General features: G+C 57.5%; 2 protein-coding genes across 2 annotated transcripts in view; both read left to right on the forward strand.

Moving 5' to 3' along the window:
* The window catches only part of SNCB (synuclein beta), a 7496-nt gene extending 6066 nt beyond the window's left edge, over window positions 1-1430 (forward strand). Inside the window, exons 5-6 of the mRNA XM_010719065.1 lie at window positions 325-414; window positions 664-1430. Coding sequence (XP_010717367.1) covers window positions 325-414; window positions 664-696 — 123 coding nt within the window. The 3' untranslated portion in view covers window positions 697-1430. The remainder of the gene's footprint in view (window positions 1-324; window positions 415-663) is intronic.
* A 9070-nt stretch (window positions 1431-10500) lies between these two features.
* The window catches only part of GPRIN1 (G protein regulated inducer of neurite outgrowth 1), a 5054-nt gene continuing 4149 nt past the window's right edge, over window positions 10501-11405 (forward strand). Inside the window, exon 1 of the mRNA XM_010718997.3 lies at window positions 10501-11074. The gene's annotated coding sequence lies outside the window, so the exon portion shown is untranslated. The remainder of the gene's footprint in view (window positions 11075-11405) is intronic.

Here is an 11405-nt window from a genome sequence, read left to right on the forward strand (position 1 = left end):
CCCGCCCCGCCCGGGATGCGGGATGCTCCGGCAGCTCGAGGGGGGCTCAAGGCGCCAGCACGCGTCACCCGCCTGGGGATGAGCATTGCGGGGATGCGCACTTCCTCAGTCGCTTTCCTGTCCTTTCCCAGCTTTGTGCGCTTCTGTGAGCACCGGGTGCCCTGCCAGCACCCCCACTTCGCCCCGTATCATTCCATCCTGGCTCTATCCCACCCCGTGTGGGCGTGTGGCTGGTCCCTGCCAGGCCCCCCGGGTAACCCCCTTCCCTGGAGGGTGACGTTTGAGGGATGCATGCGTGGAACTGACCACCCGCTTTGTCCCCAGGCCGAGGAGGTGGCCCAGGAGGCTGTGGAAGAGCCGCTGGTTGAGCCGCTGCTGGAGCCGGAGGGGGAGAGCTACGAGGAGTCCCCACAGGTGAGGGAAAAAGCAGGGGCAACCATGCTCCTCCCCGGCACGTGGGCGCTGGCCGGGGCCAGCAGAGGAGGAGCAGGCACTGCAGTGGGATGCGCCTGGTGGCATCGCTGTGGGGAGAGGAGCCGGGAGCCTGCCAACTCTCCAGCACCCAGAGCAGGGAGCCTGGAGGTCAAGCAGGTGTGGTGCTGGAGGACACAGGAACTGCCCCAGCTGAGCCTTCTCACTGCTCTTTCTTTTCCCATCTCGCAGGAGGAATACCAGGAATACGAGCCAGAGGCATAATGGAACCCTGTCCTTGCCTCTTCCACCAGCAGCACAACGAACCGCCGGTAGCGCCCTGCTCCTCCCCTGCTGGTCCCGGCCAGCGCCCACGTGCCGGGGAGGAGCAGGGTTGCCCCTGCCCCGTTCGCTCACAAGTTCTTCCTCCAGTTCCGTTCCAAGGGACCATGTCCATGTCTCCGTACCGTGTCTAGCAGTGAGAACCCGCTGTGCCCGAGCCCTGCAGCCTCAGCGTGTGCCCAAGCCGTGGGCACTCCCCGCAGGGGCTGCCGTGTGTGTGTGCGTGTGTGTGTCCGTGGTGCCCGGGCTTACAGCTCTGTCTCCCTCCCAGCGCCGTAAGCCCCGGTTGCGTCCCGGTGTGTCTGTGTGTACAAAGCATGTTTACCTGCGCGCGGGCTGCTGTACATTTTGCTTGCATGCGTGTCCCTGTGGTTCTGCTCTGGTCATCGTAGAACTGTTTTTGGTTTTGGTTTTGATTTTTTTTTTTTAATATATCTATCTCTATCTATGGGTGGATGGGTCTTTTGCCTTTGTGAGCCCTCGGTATCCAAGCCCGCTCCCCAGCCTGCTGGGTGGAGACGGTGCCTGCATCCTCCCCGAGGTCCTGTAGTGCTGACGCTGTGTTGTGACGTGGCATGGATATCCCCTCGCCCTCGTTGCTGGATGTGCAATACGAGTGCAGCTGCCAGTGACACAGCTGCCACCGTGTCCATGAATAAAGCCAACTCTTGTCTGTAGCCCCCTGGTGCTGGTTGTGGGGTCCCTTGGTCTGTTCCCCACTTTAGTGGTGATGTGGGTTTGGGGGAGAAAGAGTGCGGGGCTGGGGCGGGCTGTGAGAGCAGGTCCTCGTGGAGACCAAACTCTCCTCTCTGCTTGCTGCTGTTGGGGCAGCAGGCAGCACACTCTGGCTGAGCTGGGGATGCAAGCAGTGTTCCTGTGCCACCTGTCTGCATGAGTCTGCAGTCTGCAGGCAAAAGGAGGGGACCCTCTGGGACCAAGGACCCTGTGGCAGAAGGAGGATGGACACAGTCCTGGACTTGAGCCCTGGTTCCCTCCCAGCTCTGCCCCTGCTGCTGCCAGCAGACTCAGGCTGTGCTAGCAAAGAGGGCTCAGGTGCTGGGCAGTGTTCTTCCTGCAGGCTCACACCTGTCCAGAGCAGCAGGATGTGCTGCTGAATGTGAAGTGCCTCCTAAAGATGTGTAAAGATCAGTTTGTGCTAGAAACACAGATCAAAGGGGAACCTCTCCTTTGCCATCTCTACCTTCCTATGCTGCCCTGTTCCCCTTGGAGCACGGAGGGCATGACAGTTACATGTGTCTCCCAGCTGCACTGTGACCACCATGAGGGCCCCAGCCCAGCCTGGGTCCCCAGCCAGCCTGCAGCCCCTTGGTGGCAGCACACAGTAGAGGGGTTGTGCAGAGCCTTCCCCCACTGTACTCCCTTGCCAAATTTACTGGTGAACTGAAGCTTGCAGCAGTCAGCACGGACACACAACAGGTTTGCTGATGCCTGCAAATCCCTGGCTCTGCTCCCTGTCTGCACCAGCTGCAGCAGCACCTGCAGCACTCACTGGGCACTGCTGGACACGTCATTAAATGGTGCAAGATAGGGCTCTCCCTAACACTGGCAGGGCTGGCTCCCTAAGCAGAGCTGGGAGTGCAGCTTTCAGAGTGGAAATGGATGTGGGCAGCGGCTGAAAGCATGACAGACTCTGCAGGTTGGTGTGGGAGGCTGGTGGCACCCCCTGAGCCAGCTGGGCTGTGTCCCCAGAGCCAAGCTGGGACTACTCCAGGACCAGCCTCTGGCACACTCAACTGGCCTGGGAGCACTGCACTGAGTCTACAAGAGAAACACAGCCCCACATGCCCTGCCCAGCCAGGCACTGCCTTGGCCCCACTCCAAACTCACCCACAGCAGTGTGACACTGCAAACACTCAGCTGTCCCACAGACTGTCCTTGGTGGATGAGCAGGGCCACTGTGGTAGGAGCACTTACAGCCACACGGGCCTACAACTCAGGCAATGGGACAGAGGGATTATACCACAGTAGGCTCTGTCAAAGCACTGCTCCAGGCCATGCTGCAGTGACTGCAGGAGGCAGTAGCTGGACTCCTGCTCGAGGTGAGGCAGCTATAGTTAATGCGGTTCAGGTTCTTCAGCCGCTGGAAGAGGGATACAGTCACCCCACCTGCATTCACACAGATGTCCTGCCATGGGCAGTACACGCTCTAGATTTGCTGCTTAGAATAACCCTGAGACCCACAACTGATCTGGGGGTCTCCTCATCAGCCTCGGGCCATACCTGCCCTCAGGGATAGTCGTGAGGTTGCTGGGAAAGCTAAATCCTAGAACTGCAGTGTCTCCAACAGAACACCAGCTGCTGTGATGCTCCATGCAAAGTGACATGGTTTGCTGTTGGCCTATAAGCAACTGCAGGACATACTGGTGACGGCTGCAAGCCTTGTAGTCTGCCACTGTCTAAAACTGGGAGGGTACAGGCAAGCTGAGCTCCTAGGATTCACTCAGGAGCTGGAGTAAGTTAGGAAACAACTGAGACAGCACCATTAATGTTGCCTGCTGTCAGAGCTGGCAGAGCCAGGCTGGATCCACATCAGTGCAGCTGACAACACCATGTGGCCCTAAGAGCAACGAGCCTGCCATCTCTCTATGTGTTTGGGGATGGACATACTGGATGACAAGTATATCTTTTCACAAGAATATGTCATGTGCTTCTGGTGTAGTGGGGCTGTTGGTGGCTTTGACAATGATCGGAGAGCTCAAGCAGAGCAGACAGGAAAAGAAGAAATGAAAGAAGAAACCAGGGACAGGCTCATTCCCTGCTGCCATTATCCTCCCATCAGGTCACTCCTAGGGGCAAGGATCTGAGTGCTTGCCCCTTCACCAGAGCTGTTAGGGGGCAGCAGATGCTCAGACCTCATATTTTGCACAGAATGATTAATGGCTCAGGCTGCAAAAGACCTTGGCTGTGTCAGTCCCAGGTTCCAGCATGCCCTGTCCCTTAAGTTCCCTAGAGCTCTCAGCAAAGGGTAGAAGCTTGTTTCTGTAGCAGTTCCCTGCTTTGCTCACTCTTATCTGCAGTCCCCAATTTTCAGTGTCAGTCAACACAGTGACTCCCAGTACCTTCAAGGATATCATGTTCTCTGCTAGAAGGAGAAGATCTGGTAAAAAAAAGACTGAGGATGCCAGAAGAGCCAGCCAAGGTCACTCAGTGATCCTCACTCCTGTCAGCAAAGGGAAAGGCTTGGGCTCTCCTCTTCCCCTCAGTTACGTGACCTGCCACCTCTTCCTCACTTTCTGTTCCTCCAGCACAGTGAGCGAGTTGTCAGTGAAGTGATGAGATACCTCCCCAGGTTGTGGAGTGCCCAAAGTGAAGTTATAGCTGGGCTGCTGTCACTTGCACACAGTGGTGCAGGTCCCCAGGTGACACTGGGCCTGCTATGAGCACAGGCAGTCTGTACCTTTGCTTGTACCAATCATCACCCTGTGCTGAGAAAACAGGCTGGGCTCAACTCACCTTCTCATAGTCTTCTAGCTCCTTGGGGTTGATCCCACTGGGGTTGTAAATGGCTTAATCTATCTGTCTCCCCAGCACAGATACAGTAGGCTCCAAAGTGGTGCAGGTACAATGTTTGCACCCCCACATTGCCAAAGCCCTGCAGCAACAGGGAGCAGGCATGGCTCTGGGGAGAAGGAAGTCATGGGGACAAACACTGAAAACTGACCTTTGGCAACAGATCCCTTCCCAAGAACTTAAACTGTGGTGTAGAAGTAGGAACCCTGATCTAGCAACCCCTGGTGAATGTTTTAGCTCAGTGCAGGCTAGCAGCTGTCAGGACAGAGGCTGCCTTGGCGAGTAACAGGATCATGAAAAGCAGACCCTGTGGGACAAGGGCTTCCAGCTCAGCCTGTTTTCATCACCTCCAGTGCTCCTGGATGTGATGTTCCAAGCACAGCACGCTGTTCAGCTTCTGAGAGCTGATCTCAATAGGAAACAGATGCAGTGAGAAACAGCCCATTGTGCAGCACCTAGACACAATCTGAGCAACCCTCCAGCACCTCACAGTGACGGGTGCTGCGGCATGAACAAGGGCCATAGTGGTAGCATGGTTCTTCTAATGGGAACAGATGATTTTGTACTGTCTGCCCCAAAGCGCTTGGTAGCTTGCTGCAGCTCTTAAAAACAACGCTATTTCCTAAGACACAAAAACCTCCAAACGAGCAAAATGTTACACACAAATAGCCAAGGACTCTATCTTTCTCATCCTCTGCCACATCAGCCATCAGGGGGATGCAGGGGAAGGGCAGGAATGAAAAGGCAGGATGGTGAGCAGCAGTCTCAGTCCAAAGCCTCCTTCTGCACAGCAGGGAGCTGTGATGAGGAGTGAGTGTTCAGAGGAAAGCACCCCACCACCAGCTCCTGGTGCTGGACTCAGATGAGACTTTAGCTTCATGGCTTTCAGTTTTTTTCCACCTCCAAAGAGCAGTGAGCTCAGTGGGATATGCAATTGGCTAAGCTGCAGGCATCACGGGTGGTGAACAGCAAGCATTTGGGCAGCAGTGGCTGGCAGAGAGCAGCAGCTGCTAGAGTTGCAGCAAGGGGAAGCACTTCCCTACGGCTGTCAGCAAGCCTTGGCTGCAGGGGAGGGAAGGCCCTTCCTGGAAGCAGAGGAGAAGAAGCAGGGCTGGCCATCTGAGCTCCCAGCCAGCTGCCTCCAGGTAGTGCTTGCCTGGGCACCCCAATAGATGGAGGCTGCACCCACAATCAGGATCTTTGCAGTGGGTAATGTGGTGTGGAGGTGCCAGCTCTCTCCACCCAGTCCAGCAGAGCTCAGCATCTTACCACTTGCTCTCTGCTAATGCACACACCAGTGTCAGTCACAGCTTCCATTTTATGAGTGTTTTATACTGGATAGCTGCAGAGAAACGTTGAAATGTCTGCACAGTATGAACAGTGCTGCGCCCCTGAACCTCTGTGTGCACCATATCTGAAATGTTGCTCACAGGAGTGCCAGCTGCTACCGCAAGTTCCTCTGCTGAAAACCTGACAGAAGTTTTATTTGTAGGAACATCTGTTGTGTAAACAGGGGATGGGGACCTGGTGCTGAGATCCCTGCATGTGCACAGCAAGTGTGGGACATCTCCTTGTGGGACACTAACAACAGAGAGTGTGCTTCTGAAAGGAGAGAGGACAACTGTAAAGTGCCACCACCAGCGTGGGTCAGCACCCCATGGTATCTCTCATGGATCCTCTCGCAGGAGGGTAGGTAAAGCCCTGGCCTCTCAGGGTGACAAGAGATTTGGGATGATGTTTAGGCAGCGCTGTGGCTCTCAGCTGCTCTCAGCTCTCATCTGCAGGAGCTGAGGCTGCAAGTTCTCACATGAAGCAGTGTTAGAAAGAAATGTTTTCTTTCAGAGCTGGGCTGCATGCTTACTCGCAGCACAAAGGTTTTGCCAGGCAAGCAAGGGCTCAGGCTGTTGCAGTATACATAGAGCATGATGGTGATGTTGTTCTTGATGCCATGCGGCATCCAGCACCTAGTGGTGGAATGTCAGCCATGGACCCCTCCCTGGCTGATGGACTTCCCACTAACACAGGCCTGTGACGCTGGTTAGGGAAGAGCAAAAGTTAAGGTGTCCCCTGGTCCAAATCCTCTAGATAAGCACCCTTAGTTAACAAGTGCATCTCCCAAGTCTCAGCTTCCCTCTCCTAGCCCTACGCCTCAGTTAAACTAGCGCAACTCACTGGCAAGGGTCCCTGTGCACAAACCCTCCTAGCACCCACAGCATCCTGAGCTCCAAACGAGAAGTGTCGGAGCTTACCCAGTACCCCAGAATATGGATGTATGTGTCAGCTATCCAGGACATCTTCCATTCTCTGGTACTGACATCAGGGATCAGCATATAAGTCCCAGGCCCTGCAGAGGTGGAAAAATCTATCAATTCCTGCCTTTGCAGTTCAAATACTTTGCTCCAACCCATGGCACGTGTACAGCCAGATGGTTTCCACAAGCTGATCATGTTCTTGGGCACACTAAAGAGTGTGCATCCAAAACCTGGTGCTGCCCATACATCAGGATGCTCCCAGCTTCAATCAGGCAGTAGCATCTTTGTTTTTTGCAGGGTCTTTGCCTCGTCCTTTCTCAAGTTTACTTTCAAGTAAACAAGAGAACGTAAAGATTTACTGCCTCGTGACTGGCACCTGCTGAGCTTTCTATCACATGTGATAGAGAAACATTCCTTCCTCCTATCACATGTGATAGAGAAACATTCCTTCCTCCTTGCAACTGTGAGTGCCAGCAGGAATCAAGGACAGTAGCCAGGCCAGACTCTGACCAACAGCACCTAGAGCACAGCCTGAGCCAGCTCTTGTTGTGCTTGGTGCTGCAGGAGGCCCTCCCTGCTGCAGATTCACAACTGAGGTAAAGAAAGCAGTTAAGTGACAGCAGAGCAGCAGATCAGTGACCAGTGCTGATAGGCAGTGCCTGAGCAGCGGTCCCTGTGTCCTGCCCAGCCAGGCAGCTGCTCCCCTGCCTGTAAACCACGCTCTTCTTACACCATGGGGACACAACCACTCTCACCTATAAGTCCCTTTTTGTCCATCTCTACAGTAAAATGTCTCATTGTTTCCTCCAGCTCACATTCCTTTTAGTGCAATAACACTAAAACACAGTTGTAACTATAGGCCCCAAGGTATAGAACCCTTCCCTGCCTGCTGCCTGCAGGGAGTTAATTCACAGCAGCTGAGAGCCCTTGCTGTATCAACAAAGAGACGTGTGATCTCCTGGTCCCTCTGCCCCCTCCCCTCCCAGCCGCTCTCTGATTTGCATCTTCCCCCAGCACAGCAGGCGGCACAGGAGCGTCTTTTTCAGCATGTGTCTGCCCGCATGCACCAAACCATAAATCAGAGTTCACCACCCCTCTCCCCCACCCCGAGCTGCTTTTCACAGTGGCTGGGTGAGTGCTACTCACCACAAGCGTCTTCTCCCCGCCTGTCAGAGTGCATCACAGTGACACGCAGAGAGGACGGGCTGTGCAAATGGAGCATGAGTTATGGGCCGTCAGCAGGGGAAGGAGCGGGTGAACTCAAGGAGCTTTCCTGGGATCAGGCCTCACATCCATAGCACCCCAAAAGGAACATCTGGAGGAGACCTGATGAGGCGGATCTGCATGGATCCCCCTGCCACACACAGCTCCCTCCTGATGCTGTGTGACCTGCACGGAGCAGATCCGAAGCCGGGGCAGGATGCGGGCCCTGAGCTTGTCACAGCCACCAGCAGGCAGAGCCGAATCCATGACAACACAGAGCCTGCTTGTGAGAAGCTCAATGCCTGCTGCTCCCTGGTGAACGCAAGCGTCCCGCAGCCCGGTGCTGCGTTCTGCAGCAAGCCTTGCCCTCGCACATCTGTGCCCAAAGGAACATCCTGCACTCCTAGAGCTCTTCTGATTTTCAAAGCTCCTAACAAGCTTTTCTGACTCACTGTACCACAACCCCATCCCGTGCCCAATTCACCACGAGCTTTGCATTCCTCTTGTACTTCTCTGCTACGGCACATTTGTATGTCATTAATGCAGCCAGGGCTTTTACTTCACCGACACCGATTGAACTGCTGAAACGAACCCCTGGGAAAAGAGAGAAAAGAAAGGCAGAGTGTCTGCCATCCTGCCACAAATGGCACAGAGGAGATGAAGGAGAGGCTTTGAATCTTCTGAAGCGGCAGCATCTCGTCACAATAGGTGATCAGAAATCATTCAGCTGGGTTTGTTCCTCCAGACAGCGATTTCTTAACAAGCAGCCATCCTGCGGGCACAGGGCTGCTGTGGGGAGCTCTGATAGCACAGCCCAGTGCCTGCTGAGGGATGGGGCTGAGCCGCCTCGGGCTCTGAGCAGCCATACTGCTGCAGGACAGGGTTAGGGTGTGATACGCCCTCAGGGAGCACGGGGCGCTTGGGTGAGAGGGATGTAGGGAAGACCACATGCTGATGGCTGCAGGGGGCTGAGGGGGAGAGCAGCAAAACCAGCACTGGTTTTGCCCTAGCCCCTCCATCGCCTCATGGCAATGACATGGCAGCTGCGCCTGCCGAGGATTGTGCCGGAGCAAGCAGCTCTCTGATTGGCTGAGCTGTGGCAGAGTGGCCACCAGAGGGCGCTGTGTGAAGTGGCTGCGAGGCTTTCCTGATTGGTTGCAGCTGGGAAAAGAGGGCGGGGTCTATGTTGGGAGGAGGGGTGCGGAGTGGTGGCGGCGTGGTGGGTGGAGCCAATCAGGGCGGGGCACCTTGGGGGCAAGGTCGGGAGCAGGGGCTGCAGAGCCAGATGTCTGGGGCAGCACACAGGCAGGGAGCCATGCAGGGATGCACTACCAGACCTCCTGCTGGCCCCATTCAGGCACCTGCAGCTCTCTGGCCATGCTCAGGGTCCTGCCTGTGAGCCCCAGGGCCCGGCACTGAGGGCCCCTCCATCAGTTCAGGCGCAAGCCAGGTGGTGTGGGCACGCTGTTGCGTTCACGTGTCGCTGCCCGTGTGCGTGGGAGGCAGGGCTGCGTCGCACAGGGAGGGGGCTGCCATGTTACCTGCACCCGCAGCCCCCTCCCCGCGGGGAGGATGCGCTTTTCAGGCAGCTGCCTGGCTTCCTTGCGAGCCGGGAGCGCGGGAGTGTGTTGCCAAGGCAATGGGGACCATCTTACTCATCCTCCTCGCTATTGTTATCCTGCCAGCCCGGAGGTGCCCGGGTGGGGAGAGGAGGAGGAGGAGGCAGCTGGCCGGGGAGGAAGGCTGGCTGCAGGGAGGGGAGGAGATGCGTGTCCCCTCATATCACCATCTCATGGGGGTAGGAGATGCTGATGGGTGAGGGGAGAGCAGAGTGCAGGGAAAGGGCAGGTAGGGAGTGAGCCAGCAGCCCTATGGCAAAGTCCTGGGCAGGGGGATAGAGGGACGGGGAGAGACACGTCCCCTCCACTGACAGGACCTGAATCTACCCGTGGTGTCTCTTGTCACTCCATGCCCCTCTTGACCCCCTAATCTCCTGTCTGGCAGCGTGGGGTGTAAGCTCACAGCTACAAGGGATGTAAAGCCATAGCTGAACCAGGCAGGGTGCACCTCACCTTGGCCCTGCTGCAAGGGGGGAAATGGGACAGTGAGCACAGAGCTGGGACCAGCACAGGGCACGGGGCAGAGCCTGGAGGTATGACAGCTTCTGGGTATGCAAACGTCTGGCAGCTGTGAGCGCTGCTTTTGCATCGCGTGTGACAAGCGGTTGCGGTGCAACAGCCGGCACGAGGTGCTGCGTGCTCGGGGGTCCGGGAGTGGGGTCTGTGCTCTGCAGCACCGCTTGCCCACGTGTGTCACTGCTCACACGTGTGCCACCCTGGCTTGGCGGGGTGCCTGGCGGTGGTGCAGGGGTGCCCCGGGGTTGCAGGCTGCGTTCTTTATTTTGATATTCTTCCTCCCTATTTTTAGCAATCGGGGTTTTGTTCCAGCCTCGCTGTTTACTGGAAGGAGCATTTCCACCGCCAACCTCCCCTGTCTCCAGGCAACCAGGTGTGCCAGCTCCCACCACGCTGGCGCCGACACTGCACCACCCTATAGATCTATAGGGCTGTGTGTGTGGGGGGGCTTAATGTTAATTTCAAGGCAGAGTTAACCCTATGTCAGGGTTAACATTAACCCTCCTGGCTCCAGACTCACAGCCCCATCTGCTGCAGGGACCTGTTGCACCACCCTCTCTCCAAAGCAGTCCCAGTGGCATCCATGGGTGCTGGGCTGGATAGGAGGTGGCCAGACTGGCACATGGCTGCGGGGTGCACCGTGGTGGATGTTCCTCCCTCAGTCTCCACTGCCGTGGAGAGACAACCGAGCTGGACTCATGCTGACCGGGGCTTCACACGAGGTGGTGTTGCCCTCCACCACCCCTCTGCAAGGCAACATGTGGGGGGCTCACCGCGTGTCTCCATGCGTGCGGCAGTGCCATCTGCCAGCACGACATCCCAGCGGCAGAGAGGTGCTGGCCCTGCAGGGTTGTTGGGGGCAGGCGGGGCCTCGGGGGGGCTGTGAGCCCCGAGGCGATGCTCGCGGGCCGCCTTCCCCCCCGCAGCGCGAGCGGGAGTGCGTGGGAAGGAGTTAGACAAAGCCTGAGCCCGGGAGCAGAGGCAGCGCTGCCGGGAGGGAGACGGGGACGTTCTCCCCTCCCCATCCTCCCCCCGAGCGAGGGCTGAGCAGAAGCCCTCCTCGTTCCCGTCCGCGGCGGCAGAAGGGACCCGCACGTCCCCGTCCTTCGGGCTGGCAGCCGCGGGGTGCAGCGGGCAGCGGGACGGCGCCGGTGGCCCCGCGGTGATGCCCGGCGGGGAAGTGGACATCTCCATCACCAGGTAGGAGGGGGACGAGCTCTGAGTCGCTGTCATCGCCACCCAAAGAACGGCACCACGGGGCTCGTGCCAAGGGCCGAGGGGCCGCCGGCCACGTGCCCCCCCGTACCCAGGTGTAGCATGTCCTGTGGGCGCTGGGTGGCTGGGCGGGACAAGAGCCATTCCCGCACCCGCGGGCTGTGTCGGGGTTCTAGCGGGAGAGGATCTCACGATCGGGAGATGGGGATGGGGGTGAGGTCCCAGGGCGGTGGGGTCCCCGGGCTGGGAACAGCGCCGGGGCGATGATACCAGATTGCCCTCCACCCCTCCCTCCCCCCCCGGACAACCGGGCCCC

This window comes from Meleagris gallopavo, chromosome 15 (assembly GCF_000146605.3).
Source record: "Meleagris gallopavo isolate NT-WF06-2002-E0010 breed Aviagen turkey brand Nicholas breeding stock chromosome 15, Turkey_5.1, whole genome shotgun sequence".
Lineage (NCBI taxonomy): Eukaryota > Metazoa > Chordata > Aves > Galliformes > Phasianidae > Meleagris > Meleagris gallopavo.